At 39.8% G+C, this 20,984-nt stretch overlaps 1 protein-coding gene across 1 annotated transcript in view; it reads right to left on the reverse strand.

Annotated features, from left to right (window-relative positions):
• SYNE1 (spectrin repeat containing nuclear envelope protein 1) overlaps positions 1 to 20,984 on the reverse strand; it is a 507,598-nt gene that overhangs the window by 112,157 nt on the left and 374,457 nt on the right. Inside the window, 12 exon segments of the mRNA XM_043511213.1 lie at positions 649 to 845; positions 4,493 to 4,624; positions 5,136 to 5,309; positions 6,179 to 6,379; positions 9,523 to 9,642; positions 11,726 to 11,827; positions 13,744 to 13,953; positions 15,136 to 15,291; positions 15,483 to 15,614; positions 16,831 to 16,987; positions 18,407 to 18,513; positions 19,832 to 19,966. Of these exon segments, the coding sequence (XP_043367148.1) occupies positions 649 to 845; positions 4,493 to 4,624; positions 5,136 to 5,309; positions 6,179 to 6,379; positions 9,523 to 9,642; positions 11,726 to 11,827; positions 13,744 to 13,953; positions 15,136 to 15,291; positions 15,483 to 15,614; positions 16,831 to 16,987; positions 18,407 to 18,513; positions 19,832 to 19,966 (1,823 nt within the window).

Here is a 20,984-nt window from a genome sequence, read left to right on the forward strand (position 1 = left end):
GTCAGATTCCCCTACCAGAGATCTGATAACCAGGACCGATAGTTACTGAATAAAAGTCAAATTACTAATGTTATTAAATATTTTCCTGGTTTGACAAACTACATACTGAGGCAAGCTTTCCCTACTCTTCACTGGGCTGATTCTACCAAATGTGAATGGCACAGAATGTCTCTGTTAGATGCACAACATCTTAATGGCAGGGTCCTATAATTCCATAACGGTCTCTCTTTAAGAGATTGCCAATTATGCCAAGAGATATGGTGGTTTGTGATGAGAAAGACGATTAGCCAGCCAATTAGCGCAGAGTCATTGAGTGCCTCCATATACAACAATGTACATAAAGATCATGGAGTTAGAGCTCTCAGAAAAAGCAAAAATTACTATAGTGACAAATCAGCCCATTTAGTATCAGAAACATGTATTGGTATGTGTTAAATTATAATATGGTACACATTTTTGAGAGTTCTTATGCAAAGAAGAGAGTCAGCTGGCACTATATGGGGGCAGAGGTAGGTAGTTTGGGAAGTGCAACTTTAATATTAATTTGTTGTGATTTAAAAAAAAACTACGAGTTTTTGAAAATATAACTCTCCTTGATTTTAATGGCACAGGATCAGACACTCAATCCCTCAGTTTCATTAGCACTACCTTGTCCAGTGCTTTAGTATAGTCTCCAGTCTGTGCAGTTCCTTGGTCACTTTGCTGGTGCTGTTTAACCAGTGCTCTCCTAACTGATTCAGTTGACTTTCTAGAGTTGAACAGCTGATAGAAAAAAGTAGTCTCTTCCCATCATCCAACACCTGGTAAAGCTTGGGCTGGTATTCAGTCAGGCTAGATTTCAGGCTCTGTAATGACAGAGGACAGGAAAGACAGATCAGTAGCTTCTCAATGCCCCATTTTCCTTTTGCTGGAGGTATAGCAAACTCCCTCCATGTTTCAAGGACTCTCTTAATTCAAACTCTTTTTGGAAGAGAAAGAATGCTGCCATGAGAAGGTTAAAGAAGAGAGAATTGGACCACCAGAGGTCATGGTGTTACAACAGGAAACTAAGACTGTATATTCATTCACGTGCCTGAGGTCCAACAGGGAGAGAATGGCGGAGGGCACAGAATTGTGCACATGGGTTCAGATACAGAAATGAATGATTGATAATAGATATATGAGAGAATGAAAGAGATTAATTTACCTGCCAACAAACAGCTAACAAAATACAGGAATTGCAAGTTTGCATAAATGTTCATGCGTCTGCATAAATTCAAGCATCAAATGCACATGCCTTCTCATTTAAAAATTATGCTGTAAGCAAACATGACATGGGGTGTTTGATGCTTACTAATGGCACCTGCAATGAATTTATTTCAATGACCATTTCTATTTTCTCTTCCATGCTGACAAATTCTAACGTAATCAGGCGGCAGAGTGCCTATCAATACTACCCTGGACATGTCAAAAGAAAACATGGAAAATTGAGCCATTTAAATAATCTGTTCTTTGAAAAGCTGATAGTGATATCTTAAGGATTTACTCTGAAAAGTGAAGGATAAAAAAAATTTTCCATTTTCATTCCGTCCCTGCAAAAGCATTTATTCTCAGGGAGCAACCTGAAAAATTCTAAGGCAGCCATACAGTTTTCATAGCAAACTTCAAACTTAAATAGCATGAGATGGGAAATCTGAGAATGTGGTCATGAAAGAGAAAAATATTTGGCAACAGGAGAGCCTGGGTATGACAGAATATACTCCCGTGTTCACCCTACATACTATTGTAATAATTTTTGTACATGGTATGCTTTGTAAGTTATCATTTGAAAACTCAATTTGCTGGTCAGTACTGTCCTGATAAAATGTGTGTGACAACATTGTTTCTAGAGTTATAAGATTTCTCTACATGATGGTGTGGATTGCACTCTCAGCAAATTTGCGGATGATACTAAACTGGGAGGAGTGGTAGATACGCTGGAGGGGAGGGATAGGATACAGAAGGACCTAGACAAATTGGAGGATTGGGCCAAAAGAAATCTAATGAGGTTCAATAAGGATAAGTGCAGGGTCCTGCACTTAGGATGGAAGAATCCAATGCACCGCTACAGACTAGGGACCGAATGGCTCGGCAGCAGTTCTGCGGAAAAGGACCTAGGGGTGACAGTGGACGAGAAGCTGGATATGAGTCAGCAGTGTGCCCTTGTTGCCAAGAAGGCCAATGGCATTTTGGGATGTATAAGTAGGGGCATAGCGAGCAGATCGAGGGACGTGATCGTTCCCCTCTATTCGACACTGGTGAGGCCTCATCTGGAGTACTGTGTCCAGTTTTGGGCCCCACACTACAGGAAGGATGTGGATAAATTGGAAAGAGTACAACGAAGGGCAACGAAAATGATTAGGGGTCTAGAGCACATGACTTATGAGGAGAGGCTGAGGGAGCTGGGATTGTTTAGTCTGCAGAAGAGAAGAATGAGGGGGGATTTGATAGCTGCTTTCAACTACCTGAAAGGGGGTTTCAAAGAGGATGGCTCTAGACTGTTCTCAATGGTAGCAGATGACAGAACGAGGAGTAATGGTCTCAAGTTGCAATGGGGGAGGTTTAGATTGGATATTAGGAAAAACTTTTTCACTAAGAGGGTGGTGAAACACTGGAATGCGTTACCTAGGGAGGTGGTAGAATCTCCTTCCTTAGAGGTTTTTAAGGTCAGGCTTGACAAAGCCCTGGCTGGGATGATTTAACTGGGACTTGGTCCTGCTTTGAGCAGGGGGTTGGACTAGATGACCTTCTGGGGTCCCTTCCAACCCTGATATTCTATGATTCTATGATTCTATGATGTTAACATATGTTCCAAACACCACAGTCCCTCGCAAACTGAGGCTGGCAAACAGGTCTGCCCTAAATAAAGGAATGTGTGCTTTGCTTAATTTGCATTTAAGCAGTAAATAGAGTCATCAGGCAGGAAAGGAAACAAAGAAAGCTCAAAGAGGTGAGAAAAAGCTAGCAGGGAACATTCTTCCACAAAGACTGTGTGTCCTAGTGCCCAGCAGAAATTGTTTTTCAAGAGAGAGACAAACTATAAAAAGGAGGGACAAACACCCCAAGAGACCCCTCTCTCTTTCCCCTTCCCATTGCATTCACTGCACCTGAAGCAACAAGAGAAGCATTCGTTGGACTCTGTGGGAGCGGTTGTGACTACAGGGTTTGGTCAGTAAAATGGCTGAAACCATGTGGTGAGATACTTTGCTTGAACCTGATATAGTTTGTCAAGTTAAAAAGAAAAGGAGTACTTGTGGCACCTTAGAGACTAACAAATTGCACCACAAGTACTCCTTTTCTTTTTTGCGAATACAGACTAACACGGCTGCTACTCTGAAATTTGTCAAGTTAGGTATTAGTAAATGTCTGAACTACTTTTCTTGTAGTTACTTCTCAGTTTTATGACTCATTACTTGTACTCACTTAAAATTTCTCTCTATGTAGTTAATAAACTTGTTTTTCTGTTTTATTTAACCCAGTGTGTTTAAATGGAAGCGTCTGAATAACTATTTGAGAGAGTAAAATGGCATATTACTCCCTTTAAGGAATAATGGACTGAAATGTTATGTATGTATGTTGGGGTCATCCTGCAGCATAACCAAGGCTAGGGAGAGCCAAAGTGTAACCCAAGTGTGGCTGGAAGCCTGTTTGTGAGTGGCCCAGGTGGGAGCTACTTCAGCAAGGCATTGTAAGGTACCCAATGTTGCAGGGCAAGGGTGACACAGCTGCTCATTAGTCTGATTTGTTTGCTGGTATTTCACATTGTGTAATGTGGATAATTTTACTCTAAACTACGAAAGAAGTCAGGAAAACATAAGACAACAAAATAAATTAGTGGCTGGTCTATTAACACACACAAACTGAGTCCAGCAATAGAAAAAATAACAAACAGGACATTGCTAAAGATTTTCTATTAACCTGTACAAAAGCTAATAGCCTGTACTGTGTAGGGAAACACAATAAACTTGGCAGGTTAGGACTGGAAAAATAATGGAGCTGTGGGGGAAAGAACAGAAGACTGAATAGCTCATTGGTGGAGATGGTTGGGAATTTTCTGAGATGTTTTCCCACAAAAAAATATCAATTTGTAGAAACACACTGTTCACGGGAAAAGTTCTCGACTTAAAAAAAAAAGTTGAAAAAGATTCAAAATTGCTGAAACACTCAATTAATACATTTTCTAAATGAAAAAAATTGGTTTTCTAATTAAAAATGACTTTTCAGGGTTTTTTTTTTTGATTTATACTAGATGCTATAAATCGACCCCCGCTGAATTGTTTGCTGACCACCGATCCGGCAGTAGTGTAGACAAGCCAAGAGAATAAATCAGAAGACTTTTCTATAAAATGAGACCAAGAATGTAGGATTTAGTAGAAATCCCAGACATAAACTACTAGCTTTTACCATGGTTAAGAGATTTATGATGGATGATCAAAAAGTACATCATGTTTGAAAATCCCATGCTGCCACTGACCTGATAAAGCGTGATCCGGTCTGTAAGCCTTTCCTCTGTCTCCTCTACCAAACCAACACTAGGGATGCTACTTTCAACAAACTCCAGCTGTCTGGTCAGTTCCCGATAGTCCTTGTCCAGGCGTGTCCAGGTCTGCACGAATAATTTATACATGTGTATGGTAAATACTGCCTTTGACTTATAGGTTTTTATTTACAACTAAATTTTAAAATATTATTTACATCCTTTATGTAAATTTCTCTAATCGCATTTCTCCAGCTCCAAAGGAAATGCACAGTGTACATATAATATAATGTTAACTTTGTCAAAGACACTCAGGATCAGCTTTTAGTCATGTGATCCAAATCACATACCTGGCTTCTGCTTGGAAAATGACATTTTCTGCTCCTTGATGGGTCAAGTACATTTAACTTTGAAAATGCTATACTACTAACAGTATGGTTTGGCTGCTGAACCTGATGCTCTCATTGCTTCATAATACGTAAGCATCAAAGATTGTGCATAACCCTCCACTCCAACATAGGGAAATATGACAAGAGGGACCAAGGTTCACCAACACTGCCCTCCCTCTGCAGGTACAGGCGGGATGCACCCCTAATAGGGCATCATTACAAAGGAAGGAGAAAACAGAGAAACTCCTCACCTCTAGAATGTATTCCAGCTCAACACCCCGGTTATGAGCCTGTTTTAACACAGTGGATGCTTGTGCCATCTGTTTCGTATGTGACTGCGTTTCCCTCAGGAGGACAAAACTGCTCATCTTTCTAAACAGCGTTTCTGTCAGGATCATGTGAGATTCCAGACCCTGGAAATATTCCTGAAAGGATTCCAGAAAAAAAAAGATCAGAGTGTAACAGTTAGACTCAAGTCACCATAAAAAAATTGCCAAACTCAAAAGGTGCTCTGACACTATTGTGATGGAGGCCATATAAGTATCGGGAGACATACAATTAGCTAATCTTCGCTCCCCATCAATTGCCACAAAAAAGCTCATTAACACTGGTGAAAAAAAAAGTTAATCTTTAAACTACAAATTCTGCCCTAACTTACAACCTGTGCAACATAGCTGGTTTCAATTATGTATAATCAGAGAAGAATTTGGGTCTAAAATGTAAGAAGTTTTGTTGTACAAAGCAGTCACATCTTCCTGTATTTGTGGAAGCTAGTAGCAAACCAAAACCTTACCTAAAGAAAACAGAATTAACTAGTGTATAAATTAACCTACTTTTCTCTTTCTAAAGTTTGCAGTGCATTCCTGACAATAGCTTTAACCTGTTCAATTGCTTTCAAGCAATAAGATAATACTGAGTACAATGATGCATTCCAGAGAGATTCCCAAATTCTCCAACTTTGCTAGCCAGCACAAAAGCATCAGACTTGTTATTCAAAGTCAGAATAAACTAGGATGGGTGAGAAAGTGGCTACCATCATATATGGAATTTACTTACTGCAAGAGTACTTGTCAAAAAATCCAAGCTAGTCACTGATGGTACACTCAACACCATTTAGTTAAAAAATACTGCAATGTATCCTAAACCAGCAGTAAATCATCATCAAAATCCCTGATGCCTCTCCAGGTGTGAAGGCTGGCTATAGAATGGCCAGAAGTTAGTGGAGTGAAAAATAAGAGTTTTACGTAGCCTTCAAATAAACGTGTTTTTTTTTAAATGCACATGTTGTTTTTACCTTGTGTTTGTCTAGTAGCATTTGGACTTCCTCCTTGGAAGCAACAATAATTTTCTGGTCACCTGCCATCTTTTCTTGGCCAGTTTCTATCAGGTCAGCCAGGTCCTGCAAAGCTCGTTCATACTGACCCTTGAGGGCCCGATTTTGGTTCAGCCCACTGCGTCTGGATCCAATGATCATCATCAGTTCATCATACATGTCCTTGGGGGAGACAAGCAACAGCAGCATTCCTCATTTCATGCACACTTTTACTGAACACATTACTTTTAAGCCAACACGCTGAATGTGCTCACTATATTCAAACTATGTCACCATAATTAGAACTAGTCTTCTCTGTGCCGCTGTAGTGCTTCAGTGAAGATGCTGCTACGCCAATGGGAGAGTTAATCCACCTCTCCGAGAGGCACTAGCTATGTTGGCAGAAGAATCTCTCCTGCTGATATAGCGTTATCTACATGGGGGTGGGGGGTGAAGGTCAATATAACTATGTCATTCAGGGGTGTGGATTTTTCATAGTTATACTGACGTAGGTCTGGAGTGTAGTCCTGGCCTAAGTATCTGAGTTGGGAACCTGAAGAGGGCGTGAACACACTTTGAAGACACACTTAACTCACTGGCAAATTATCAGCTCAGTGTTTAAAGAGAAAAACAGGTGAGAACTGCACCACTCTTGAGATTCTGTGTTGTAAGAATGAAGTTAACTGAAGTGGCCTTGCTTAAGTAGCAGAACAGTTGGAGAAAGGACACACCCAGACACATTAGGCTTCATTCTCAATTACACCAAGACCCATTTACACTGCTCTAGCTCTAGCACTGCTCTAGCAGTGTAAAGGGGCCTTAGTCCTGGTCTACACTACAGACCTATATTAGTATAGCTATGTCGATTGGGGTGTGAAAACCCCACACCCCTGAGCAACACAGTCATACTGACAGAACTCCCCATGTGGACAGCACTGGGTCGATGGGAGAGTTTCTCCCATTGCCGTAAGTACCGCTTCTCAGGAAGGTGGGATTATCTACGCTGATGGGAAAAGGCGTGTCCTCCCTGAAGCGCTACAGTGGTGCTCCACTGTATGTGAAGACAAGCCCTTTCAATCAGCAGAAAAGCACCCCTAGAATTTTCCCTATGCAGAGCACGTTCCTGGCCAATGCAGAACTGGCATAAGTGCCGTAACCAAATGCTTCCTGGGAGAGAAGATGTGTGTGCACTATGGCTATTACCTGCATTCCTACGGCCACTCCACAACTCATCCTGTCCATCTTTACATGTAACTACCACAGACAGCTAAGAACAACAGAGATGACTCAGTAAGAAAGCAACCCAAGGAAAACATCCATGAGTTGGCAATAAGAGAAACAACTAATAAAAGCTGGTTTATTGTTTTTGGACTAATTATTTTGTAGTATTTTTAAAAATAAAATTGGTGTCCAACAATTTAAAAATTACCTCTTTCTACTCCACAACTATAAGAGGATCTAGAAAGGAAAGAGTTGCCATCTGAAGTACTGAGAGGCAAAATGACTACCCTGAGGCTGCAGATGGCTGTCTCTCCCAGAGTTAAAGGGACAATTAGCAGGGATGCGTGCTGGGAGAGGCTCCTATAAGAAAGAAAAAAGTCAAAGTAGGTAGTTCATAGGTACGCAGGCAGGATGACTGGAGGAAAAAAAACCTGATTTCTCATCTTCCTGAAGGCTAAGGAACCACAGGCTCTAACTAGATCTCAGTGTACATGGACATGAGCATTAAAGTCTGTCTTCTGTTTTGTGACTCTATGGCTGTTTTGTTGAGCTAATAAATCTCCAGGTTGCTTCTAAAGTTTAGCTGTTTCCTTTGCTTCAGATTTACTATCACCTCATTCTAATGAGGGTTATATTACCTTCACTGAGTTAGTCTTGCTGATTTCTAGGTCTTTGTCCTCGCCTCCCCACCCAAAAGGATCCTGCAAGTGAAGAGCTAATCGAGTTCTAGAATGTGCTATCCCTGCATAGCTATTTTGAAGAATACTTAATACATAGTCCTGCAAGCTGCATTAGTTCATCAAGTTTTAGTTGACAAGACTGTAGAAACAGTAAAGATACACACAGGTTACAGAAAATAGATACGTTTCAGAGTAATAGCCGTGTTAGTCTGTATTCACAAAAAGAAAAGGAGTACTTGTGGCACCTTAGAGACTAAAATTTATCTGAGCATAAGCTTTCGTGAGCTACAGCTCACTTCATTGGATGCATTCAGTGGAAAATACAGTGGGGAGATGATTTATATACAAAGAGAACATGAAACAATGGGTATTATCATACACACTGTAAGGAGAGTGATCACTTAAGATGAGCTATTACCAGCAGGAGGGGGAAGGGGAGAGGAAGAAAACCTTTTGTAGTGATAATCAAGGTGGGCCATTTCCAACAGTTGACAAGAACTTCTGAGGAACAGTGGGGGGTGGAAAATAACATGGGGAAATAGTTTTACTTTGTGTAATGACCCATCTACTCCCAGTCTCTGTTCAAGCCTAAGTTAATTGTATCCAGTTTGCAAATGAATTCCAATTCAGCAGTCTCTCCTTGGAGTCTGTTTCTGAAGTTTTTTTTGTTGAAGAATAGCCACTCTTCTTTAACAAAAAAACTTCAAAAACAGACCCCAGCGAGAGACTGCTGAATTGGAATTCATTTGCAAACTGGATACAATTAACTTAGGCTTGAACAGAGACTGGGATTGGATGGGTCATTACACAAAGTAAAACTATTTCCCCATAAAAGAAAAGGAGTACTTGGGGCACCTTAGAGACTAAAATTTATTTGAGCATAAGCTTTCGTGAGCTACAGCTCACTTCATCAGATGCATTACGAAGGAATTAGTAGGAATGCATCCGATGAAGTGAGCTGTAGCTCACGAAAGCTTATGTTCAAATAAATTTGTTAGTCTCTAAGGTGCCACAAGTACTCCTTTTCTTTTTAGAAAATAGATACATATCTCTTTGAAATAATTAAATTCAGATGGAACATAATAGAGGTCACAGAGCTCTGGAAAAAAGACAGAGGCCAATATACAGCAAACGTGCACATGCTTAACTTTGTTCACCTGAGTTTCAATGGGACTGCACATAAGCTGGCAGTTAAGCATGTAGGAATTTGCAGGATCGTGGTCAGCGATGCTACAAAAGTGTTAAATACAAGGACAAGGAGATATTATGGAGAAAATTATAAATCTCTTTTACACACAGTGAAGTGCTTTGAGACATATTTTTGTAAATTGCCCTATATACAATAAAGATAAGGGCAGTTTACAGATATCTTCAATATCAGTAGGTAGTTATTATAATGTACCTTTCTTTGGAAGGGAACTATACCTGGAGCTTAGATAGCTCTTGGATGGAAGGCTGGTCAATCTGTAGATTGTCCCCATGCTTCTTTAATTTGCTGATTCCAGCATCCAATTCCTTCAGACCATCTTCTGCCTGTAGGATAGCCTGTATCAAGAAATTGCAATATTTAGCTAGAAGGTCTCAGACCATCTTTTACCTGCACTACATGATTACCATTTACTTGAACTGTTTTAAAATATGAAGTATTAATCTGTCCCCATTTTTTTAGTAGTGAATTTTGTACTCATCGTGTTTCACTGAGAGCCCTGGAAACTGAATAACCTGAAGAAATACAGCACAGGAAGCAGACAGAGACATTCAAGAAAATTTTTTGATTAAAGGTTTACTGTAGCATGGCGCTTTTATATCACATTAATTAAATGTTATATTTGAATTGTTTAAAACAAAATCTGATTCTAGTTCTGTACTACTGATTAGTAATATATACTGTTTATATTAGAAACACCCAAGGTATGATTGGTAATTTAACACATTTTAAAATTAAGCTTTCCTCTATCACTCATCACAATGGTGTTGGAGAACCTTACAAACAATTTAGCTTCACAATGGCCCTGAGGTTGCACCACTGAAGAAAATAAGCACTTTGCCATTGTCCTCATTATGAGTCCCAACACTGCTGTCAGGTAAGAATGTATAATTAGCCCCCTTTTGTAGATGGGAAACTGAGTGACTAAGGGTTGGATTTACAAGTCTGTCAGTGATGGCCTAACTTCTCTCACTGAAGTAAATGGAAATTTTACGAATGACTTCAGTGAAAGCAGTGAGGCCAATGCCTTTTGAAATCTGACCCCAGGTGTCTGCTGAAGATCATACAGTATGTCTATGGCAGAGCCAGGAATACCAAGCAGATCTCCTGAGACCCAGTATAGCACCTTAACCATAAAGCCAGCCTTCTTTTTTAAGGCCTCTCTCCTGAAACCATTTATACAAGTGATTAATATTTCATATGCATAGTGCCTTTGACCTCTTGTAACACTGAATTAATGTAGTTTTAGGACCTAATCCTACAAACAATTATGGATGTGAGCAGTTCTACTGATTTCAGAATTGGGTCCTAAAACTATACTTACCCAGTGCAGGGCTTGAATCCATGACACTATTAAATTAGAAATTAAAAGGTCTATGGTTTATTAGCTGAGCTAACATACTATTTCAGTCTGTTTCCTTGCCTACTTGTTTCCCTCCTTATGTTCTATATATTGGGAACTAAATTCTGATTGCCCTTTTTGGGTAGGTAAGCTAAGGAAGAAGGGGTACTGGGAACTATGCAGCAAACCATGCATGAGCCTGTCAAAATATAGACCTAAACACTCCCTGCACTGTAAGGTTGTGTGATTCCTAATGTCTAACACCCACCCACCTGCTGGCATCAAGCAACAGATGGTGGAGCAAGAACCCAATGAGTTTTTCAAAAACCACACTTTGAAGAACTTTGAGTCATTATATTTAGGTTTCTCCAACACAGACAAGGTGACTGCCAGAATCTGTTTATTTAGTTTCTCATATAGGTACTCATCACTGTAGTACCTGAGCAAATCACTTTGTTACTGCATCTCTGCTCCCATCTGTTTCTTATCACAAAAAAGCCAGCAAGTAGTCTTTGATGCACATTGCATTCAAAGTTTGTTTTCAATACCAGGAATAACAAAAAAATGGGACAAAAGATATCTAGGTTGAGATTAATTATTCAGTGCACATTTCCTGCTACAGCATATTTACCTCAGTCTGAAAAACACAGAATGTGGAGGTCAGGATATGAACACCTCAGAGCACCAAAATATGCCACTTGTTTTTAATCAGTCACCAGCAAGACAAAGCATACTGAAGAGATGTAGGTCAATGACTTATCCTTTTAGTTGTCTGTACTGAAATGACCACACTTTTGGGTGCTCTCTATATGAATCTCCTTAGCTGCCTGGGTTTTCTGAGCACGTATTCCATGCCCCTTCTATTTTAGAAGTTTTTAATATTTTGCAGAAGTCACAAGTACATTCCTGGACATGCACATATTTTATTTTCACATACAATGTACACACCATAAACATCCTCCTCTCCCACACACCTGGTTCTTGTCCTACAGAGACTATTTCAGTCTCAAGCAGAAAATCTTTCCGTATTCACCATATTCACACTGCTCTTCTTGTTCATAATAGATATTTGATAATACCTGCATTTGTTCCGTTTCAGGTTGCTCAGCTGCCTCTGCTTGTTTCTGCAGAACTATGTATTTGTGATCAGCCAATGATGTAAACAGTAGCTTTAGATCATTCTAAAAGAGACAATAAAGTTCAAGCGAAGTTTTAAAAGAGAAAAATTATAGCCAATCATGACTCACAGCAATAAAACATTAGTCTCTTCCCAAACGAGAGTACATCACTTATTGACATAATAGATTAAATTTTCAGAACATGGTATGTTACTTGTATGTATTCAAAATGGGATTAATTCACACAAATGCATACAATCTATTGTGTACTGAATTAGATATTAGATGTACAAAGTGCTTAAAACCACAGGACATTGTTGACAACTCCAAAAAAAGGTGAAATAACTATTATGCAAGTGTAATGTTCAGAGAAAAAGAAACCATGTGGGCCCTTCCATTCCAATTTGACAACATGAATTCATACTTCCTCTAAGAATGCCTTATTTAACAAAAATGAATAAATTACAGCTCAAATGCTTCTAATCGCTCATTTTAGCTAACAAGCTTATTTTTTTTTTCATAGAAAAAGATTTTTGCCTGTAAACTGAGGAAATCTAACACGGAAGTCAGCAGGACACAACAAACATGGAATCCAGTATTGCTATTTTCAGAGTCATTTGTCAGAGCAGAATTACATTTTAATCTGTTTGCTGTTTTTCAGAACTATCCTGAATCAATTGTTAGTGCTTTCTTCTCTGTTCACATATTTATCCCAGGTATGCTCACAATACCAGAAAGCATGAGCAACATCACTACATTTTCGAAGACACCCAGCAAAGGCAGAAAATAATGGTGATTTATTTTTATTTTCATATGACTTCTTATACAATAGTACCTATGGTAATGCAACAATATACACTTATGATCTCTTTTCTCTACCACAATTAGGCGTTTTACACCTAACACTTAACGCTTGTTGCTAGTGTGTTTCATTTGTGCCAGAGCAAACCATCGCTATGGGTTTTAGAGTTTAAAACAAAGAAACACGACAGGCTGTGTGTTGAGAAGAATTCCAAATATATGTAGAATAAAGATATTCATTCAAGATGAGACAACAGAGGCATATGTGACTAAAACAGATACTGTATTTGCTTCACTCTTGAATGTTATAAAAATCCTTTTAAAATACTCATTCGGTTTGGGATTTTGATCTAAAGACAGACAGACGGCACTGGATATACCAATTTTACAGCAGTTGCTGGAAGTTCTAATTCTTGTAAGAAACTTCCTAAAGTGACTGGCAGTGTAGGCTTTATGTGGCAGGAAAAGGGGAGAAGATGGCAGTAACCCCCTAACACTTGCAAAAGTTTCTAGGCGAATAAAGGGTGAGGGTATTATGTACACAGAATTTTTCACACCGTAGGTCACTTGAGGTAGGAGCTGTTAAAGGATAATGGGATGGTATTAAAGTTGAGAAGGTAGATATCAAAACAAGGCTAACTTTTGGTACATATTTTGCACTGTATCCCACCTTATCAAAAAAGCACTATGCTGTTCGTACCTTAGAAATCTGAAAGCTATAGTTGCTATTTCCCCCTTTAAGTATAGTGGTCAAAGGATGCTGGTTATTGTAATACCAAACACATGTGCCATGCATTATTGGATGAACATTCATGGTAGCACACAGGGAACTGTATGTACAACTATTCTGCTAACAATAATGTGAGTTGGAACTTTGGCCCAAACTTTTAAGGGACTATTGATTTGGGGCGCTTCCATTTTTGGATACTCAACTTGAGACAGACATCACCGTGTACATACTCAACACTTTCTGACAGTCAGGTTTATTTAAGGTGTCACAAGTTGGACACCAAAAAATTGAGGCACTTAACATCTCTACTCACTATTGAAAATCCTGTCTTAAAACTCCACTTGTATGTGGAAATTTACCCGTTTATTCTATTCCCTAATAACCCCCCAAAACCTTCAACAGATAATGTGACATAGGGGAGGGTCTAGAGAATTCCTTGGCAACCTACCTGGAAGGTGAGTATTTGCTGAAGTCTCTCTTTCATCTGATGGCACCTCTGGTTTACTACTGACTCCAACATGGTCAGTCTCCCCAGTAGACAGTCCAAAGTGTCCTCTATAACATCCCTGTTATCACTGTTCTCGGGAAATGTTTGAGAAAACAAATTCTTGTTCTTATCCATTTCTTCTGACATCTCTTTGATATCTTTGGCAAGAGACTGGAGTTTTTATGGAAGAACAGAATAATTTTTGGAATTAGACACTAACAAGTAGACCTACTGTATTGCTGTAACTACCACCCCTTCATTCACAATAGACTTTAAAACAATACTAAAAAGCCCAGGAAATCTTTTCAGTAACAATAAAAGGTTGGTTTGGCACGAGTTGTTCTTGACAAATCCATGTTGGTTATTGCTTATCACCCTATTATCCTCTAGAAGCTTACACACTGATTGCTTAATAGTTTATTCCAATATCTTTCCAGATATTAAAGTTAGGCTGACTTGTCTATAATTTCCCAGGTCCTCCTCCTCCCCCTTTTTTAAACATATGTACTCTCTTTGCCTTTCTCCAGCCCTCTGAGACCTCACCCATCCTCTGTGAGTTCTCAATGGTTCCAAGGTTGCTTGGGCTCTTCCTTAAGTGCACAGGGTAATGTCATCAGGCACCACCAACTTGAATACATCTTATCAATCTAAATGCTCTTTAACCTGTTCTTACCCTCTTCTGGCTTGTGTTGCTTTCCTCTTGTTGTTAATATTAATTGTGTTAATCATGTCAATGAAGACCGAAAAACAATAGGCATTAAATACGTCAGCCTTTTGTGTGTCATCCGTTATTAACTCTCCTTCCCCGCTAAGTATTGGACTTACACTCTCCTTTGTCTTTCTCTTGCTCTTATGGTATTTCTAGAACATCTTCTTAGTGCCTTTTATGTCCCTTGCTAGGTACAACTCATTTTGCCCCTATATGCTTGTGCTATTCTTTTGTACTCATCCTTAGCAATGTGTCCTTCTTTCTACTTTTTGTATTATTGCTTTCTGATTTTAGATCATTAAAGAGCTGCTGATACAGTCAGTAAGAGACCAGAATGTTCTTCCTCTTTCTCCTCCGCATCTGGATAGATTACTGTTGTGTCTGTAATACTGTCTCTGAGAAACTGCCAGCTCTCCTGAACTCATTTTTCCCTTAGATTTCCTTCCCATAGTATCTTATCTACCAATTCTCTACATTTGTTGACATCTGCTTTTGTGAAGTCCCTCATCCTTATGAGGGCAAAGTCTTAACTGGAAGGGGTTTTCCAGTTGCATTCAGTTATGCAAAACTATTATTCTAGAGTCTTATTTCTCACTAAAATACAAAGCAAAACAGAACCCGATTGGAAAACTAAAAATACTTACTTCCTGGTTATACAGGAAAGTTTCTGTCTCTTCTGGAAGCAGGGCTGTAGCAACAAATAAGCATTCTTCAACACCATCTAGCCAAGAAGAGGTAGCTGACACGCTATCATAAAGCTTCTGTTCCAAGTGCAGGCTTTCCTTCTCTGCTCCTCCAACCTGAGTGAAAGGAGCGAAAGTGATAGGAAAGTCTGTCAGTTCATACTGCCTCCATACAGAGAAGTAATGTCCACTGGTTCTCTAGTGTTCAAGGAGGGACAGCTCACTGCCAAGTGGGAACTAGAGGAGTGTTCACTCTGTATAGCAGCTCTGCATAAAATTGTATTTAAAAACAAACAATGCCACTATACCTGAGATGAAACATCTTCAAAGGCCTGGTTCAAACCAACCAATATAGATTCAAAGGATGATTTAACTTGCGCCTTTTCTTCCCCTTTATACAAGGGTAGGCCAGACATCAGTCTGTTTGGTCTGTTGTAAAGCTGTTAGAAGAGAAGTATTGGTTAGAGTATTTCTGATGTACACTGGATCTCTCATACGAAAATATAGATACTACCACCAGATGAAGAAGCCCTACACCATTAAATAAGTCACACACATACCATTGTTATAAAGCTGCTCACACTGGAGGTTCACAACAGGATACCTGAACTAAACTTAGCAATGAGACACAAATACCCAGAGATGCTGAAGTAGTAATACTGTTTATATGTTGGAAAGCTACAGTTACTAGACCATTCTGGATCAAAGCACTAAGCGAGTGCATAACAAGAGAAAAAGTATAACACAATCCAATGGCTGGGAGTTGAAGCTAGACAAATTCTTGTCTACCTTGCATAGGCACTGACACCGTAGCCTACATGTGCCGCAGGGCCAGAACATCCAAGGGAAAAAAATAATGGGTGTTTTTGTTTTATTAAATGAATCAGGACAAATGAATGGGCAATGAGGATTGCTGACTATTTATATTGTACCATATTTTTAAGTAACAAAACGATCTACATTTGCACACAAGGCCCAATCTAGCTCCCATTAAGTTCTGTGGGAAAATTTTCACTGGATTTTATGTGAACTAAGTCAAGCCCAGAGTGAGTCTATGTAAACATGCAGCTTCATCACTGTTGTTCTCATTCTTCTTTCCTCATTCTCTCTTCGTTGCACACACTTGCTGCATTTCACTTTAAACTAGACTGCAAGCTCTTTCACACAGAGCCTGTCCCTTGCCATATGTACAGCAACTCGCACAAGACGACCCCAATCCTAAGTGGGGCCTCTGGGGGCTACTAAAATACAAATAAACTAATAATAATTATGAGTTTTAATCTCTGCCAGATCCTTGAATAGTTGGCAGATGGTTCTGCTTACATCTAAAGTGAAGGTGATCTGCGATCCATGCAAATCTTGAACCATTTACCTCTTGCAGTAAAATTCTATGCGTGAAATCCAGTTTATTGACCTCAATGAGACCAGAATGGGACCAGGATCCCACACAATGAGTTTAAACTCATAAAGCCAAATAATACTTCCAATTTTGGTTAATTTGTAAAATTTTACAAAAATCTCACTTTATGTTCCTTGAACTGACTATTTTTAAAAACTGTATTCTACATAAGGCATTTGCTGTGCATAAACTGTACTTTGTGTGCTCAGCTACATGCTTTTCATACAGAAGTGCACAGAAACATTAAAAATAGCTACCGGTTGTGCCTCTTCCTGTTCCAAAACATTCTGCAGCAGTCTCTGTTTGGTGCTGAATTCCTGGTGCAAGCTTTCCCATTTCATTCTCATTTGATCTTCAGCTGATGGATTCTCACCTTCCAAGCCTAACTCCTGAGATAACACATCAGGCTTCTCACTGTGACAAAAAAAAAAATGTAAGTTAAGCTCAGGAAGTATTGTAATTAAAGGTGTTTCTTGCCCCTTTCAATTTTGATTTTTCACATAATTCAATTTTGAAATAAATGACTTAAAAAACAGCTTTTACTTGTGCTTTAAAGCACTAATATGAAGGATACAATTAGAACAGAAATAAGTATTCAAATATAACCAGACCCTTTCAACTCCTATGAACTGTATGGAGCTGCAAACACTCATATAAGCTAATAGAAACACATACAACCCCCAAATTGATGAAAAATACATTAGATTCAAATTTAAATTCTAAATCAGTTATTATTTCAGAGAATGAGAAGTTGTAGTTATATAAATTACTAGTTATTAATTTGGATCATCTCTCTCTCTCTCTCTCTCTATTTTTCCGCACGTGTCCTATACTACTTCTCCTCATGTCAGACATGTTACCTGAATCTTGGTGAACAAAAGGTTAAATTCAACTTTCCCCCTTCTTTCATAACCAAGTTCAGGGGTAAGGCTGTGAATGTGGCTATTTGGAAAACAACCATTCCACAACTATTACAGGACTGGGTTGAACCCCAAATTTGGGAGATTTTCAATTTACTTTAAAATTATTACACTGCCTTGTTGTAAACACTAACCCATGAGGAAGACAAACTGCTGAGAGTAACTTGCCTTCTTCCCCTGCTGAGTCATTCACATGCACTGGTTTTGATGTAAAAGTCCCTAATATTGAGCATCAAAGCTTTTGTTCCGCTATCCTATGAACCACCTTTATGTTGGTTCTGGCATATTCTGGCATATTGCAGGAGCCAGGGTTATTTAAGCAGCTCTGAGAGCTGTTCTAATTTATGGTATCCTACCTGCCCCACCCCCAGAGCTACTAATGGTCAGCTTTGCAGCAAATGGAAATCCAGGACTCTCCACCCTCCCCAGCCCCACCGCTGCATGCTCCCATGCCAAGGCTTGTGGGAGTTCTCAAACAGGCTGTATTTGTCTTGTTCAGTTATTACCAGGGAGAATTCTCCCCCAGCCTGAACCAAGGCCTGGCATAAATGGTCCAGAGTGTGGGTGAGAATCTCACCCTATGGCTCAAAATTCAAGAGACATTCCGAGTGCCAAAGATAAAAAAGTCTTAATTAACTTCAAGCAGAGAAAATTAAGTTATAGCCACTTCAATTGTTAATAAGATTATGCTTTCAGATCACAATGGTTTAGGATAGTATTATTATTTACTTGTATTATCACAGAACCTAGGAGCCCCAGATATGGACCAGACCCCATTGTGCTAGGCTCTGTAGAAACACAGACAGAACAAAAATTAGAGAACAAGATGTGGGAAGAAACAGACAGAAGCAAGGAAGCCAAAATGTGAAGGCTTAGGGATCCCCTACTGAAAAAAGAATGTATCGAATGTCACCTAGCTCGATGGCCATCTGGAGCAGAGTGCTGGGTTAGGATTTCTTCTCCGCGGCTTGCTACTGAACGAAGTAGGTTCTTCTGCTCTGCCAGCTCTTGTTCCAGCTCCTAACAGAGAATAAAGATGGCTATGTTAATTGTTTGTTTTTCTGGTTGTGAAGAGCGTATATGATGCATGTTTTTAACCTCTCTTAACCATCAGAGTCGGACAGCCATCAAAATAAATGCTCAGAAAATGTGTATAGATGCCCACAGCCTTCCCAGAATGATATAGATGTCCATAGCCTTCCCCTCACTGTTATTAAGGTGAGTAATCTCAAAAAAACCAATATGCAACTTATGACTCAGTCATGCCAAACTATGACACCACAAAGGGTGTGTATATCTATTGTCTCCATCAAGACAGCAGTGGAGTGCTTCAGAACCCTAATGAATGTATCCTTACAACACCTCTGTGAAGTAAGGTAAGCATTATCCTCAATGTACAGATGGGGATCTGAGGCACAGAGAGACTAAGTGACTTGCCCAAGTTTACATAGGAAATAGTGGGCAGAGCCAGAAACAGAACACAGACCTCCTGGGTCCCCACTCAGTGCCATAACCACAAGGTCATCTTTAATCTGGTCTGTCTGGCTCCATCAGACCTCTGATGGGGAAGGGTCAACTGCATCATTATGGCACAGCCCTCAGTAACGGGTGGTGCAAACTCTAGGAAGAGCTCTGCCTCAGGGGGCATAATCTCTTTAGTGTTGCAGGTATGCAGGATAATGCAGCATACTAGCACAAAGCTTTTAGGCCCTGATTCGGAAAATATTAAAGCACATAGTTAAGTAATTTGCTGCGCGGGGTCTTAGATCCTCTGGTGCTATAGAAAACCCAACAACAGATAGTGCAACATGGCTCCTTCTCAGAAGCTAGGTAGCTTGGCTGGCTTGTGAGTAGAGGAGATGGAAACATGACCCCATATCCATTGTGTGTGCTGGAAGGAGCAGATTCTGTTTTTAGAAGAGTGCAGGAACTGATTCTGACTGCCCCATGTATAGACTGTGTGTGTAGAGGAAAGGCATCTAGCATACTCCCCATTCTTTGCAACGTTGCAAAGGACCAGCTATGAACTAGACCTGTATATTTAAAGTCATTTTTTCCTCATAGGACAATGTGCCACCCTAATAGTGTGCAATTATTTAAGGAAGAAGTTCTAAACTAGCGATATCGTTTCCATTCTATTCAGATACTATGCCTACCCCTAGGGTATTTGTACCCATTTGATGGGCAAAAGTGGGTTTAAATAAGAGATGTATGTAAATACAGAGCATACACCAGAATAATCTTATAAATTTCTGGTTCTCTTGGTCCTACCAAGAAACATGTCTGTGATGTTAAATGAAACCTGCAGATCGGCGTGTGGGAAGTACAAAGTACTAACTTTCTGTTGCTGGAGGTTGCTCTGTTGCTGCTGGGAACGGGTTGTTCGTGCTTGTGCCAGCCATTCTTGGACACTCGGACTGGGTGAGGATACCAGGTCCAATTCACATACCTCCTTGTCTTGTAAAGCTCCCTGCTTTGATTAAGAAGAAAAGAAACAATTACTTTATATAACAGGGACCTTTTATGTTACAATGAGGAGTGAGACACTGGCTTGCTCAGTTCATATTAATATGGTATAGTGCCTTTCAACTCTTAAGTTGCTGGTTTACATGAATTTAGCTCAGCTGTGACTTGAAGTTATTCGTTTGTTGGCCAGTATCAGGTGGGTCTCCATAAAACAAACCAAGCAAACACCTCCACCAAAACTGGCATCTTGCTAGCAGAATCAGAGGAACAGGACTGGCATAGACTTAGTGACACCCTCTTACAGGAGGTCCCTTCAGTTCAGAGGAAAGCCACATTAACAAGCCAGCAATGAAGAGGGTTGCAGTTAGAACTGGGCAAATAATTGATCTTTCAGTTCAGCCAGCAAACCAAAACATTAGGGACAATATTTGGTTCAGTTTCATTCTGAAAAGGGTTAGAATTTGTCAGCAAACTGGAAAAGTCCAGTCAGCTTCAGAAAAGTGAGAGAGAGAGAAAGTTTCCTTTTAACCTTTAGCTAGTGATGAGGGAACTGGCCTGGCATGTGGGAGACCCAGCTGCGAATCCCCACTCTGGAGTAGGGATTTGAACTCTGATCTCCCCCAGAGCAGCCTAACCTCCAGGCTATCCTGGGGTAAATTACTCTCAATCTCACCTACTGAAGATGCCCTACTTTGTATACATATTTAAGCATTCCTGGGAGCAAAGACTTAAACTGAGGCACCCTCTTCTACTGTGTAAGTGCTCCAACCACCAAGCTATTGGCTATTCTGGAGCAAGCTACTCACACTCTCTTATTCTGCTTTATATAAATACTTAACTATCCATTGGGCCAGAGAACACAAGAGAATAACTCCATAGCCTGCTGATTAAAGCTCTCACCTGGGAGGTAGGAGATGTGAATTTAAATCTCTCCTCTGAATCAGGCAGAGAGAAGATTTGAATCCACACCTCTTATCACCAGGTGAATCCTTTAATCACCATGTTATAGCCTCTTTCTCTCTCTC

Source organism: Dermochelys coriacea, chromosome 3 (genome assembly GCF_009764565.3).
Source record: "Dermochelys coriacea isolate rDerCor1 chromosome 3, rDerCor1.pri.v4, whole genome shotgun sequence".
Classification (NCBI taxonomy): domain Eukaryota; kingdom Metazoa; phylum Chordata; order Testudines; family Dermochelyidae; genus Dermochelys; species Dermochelys coriacea.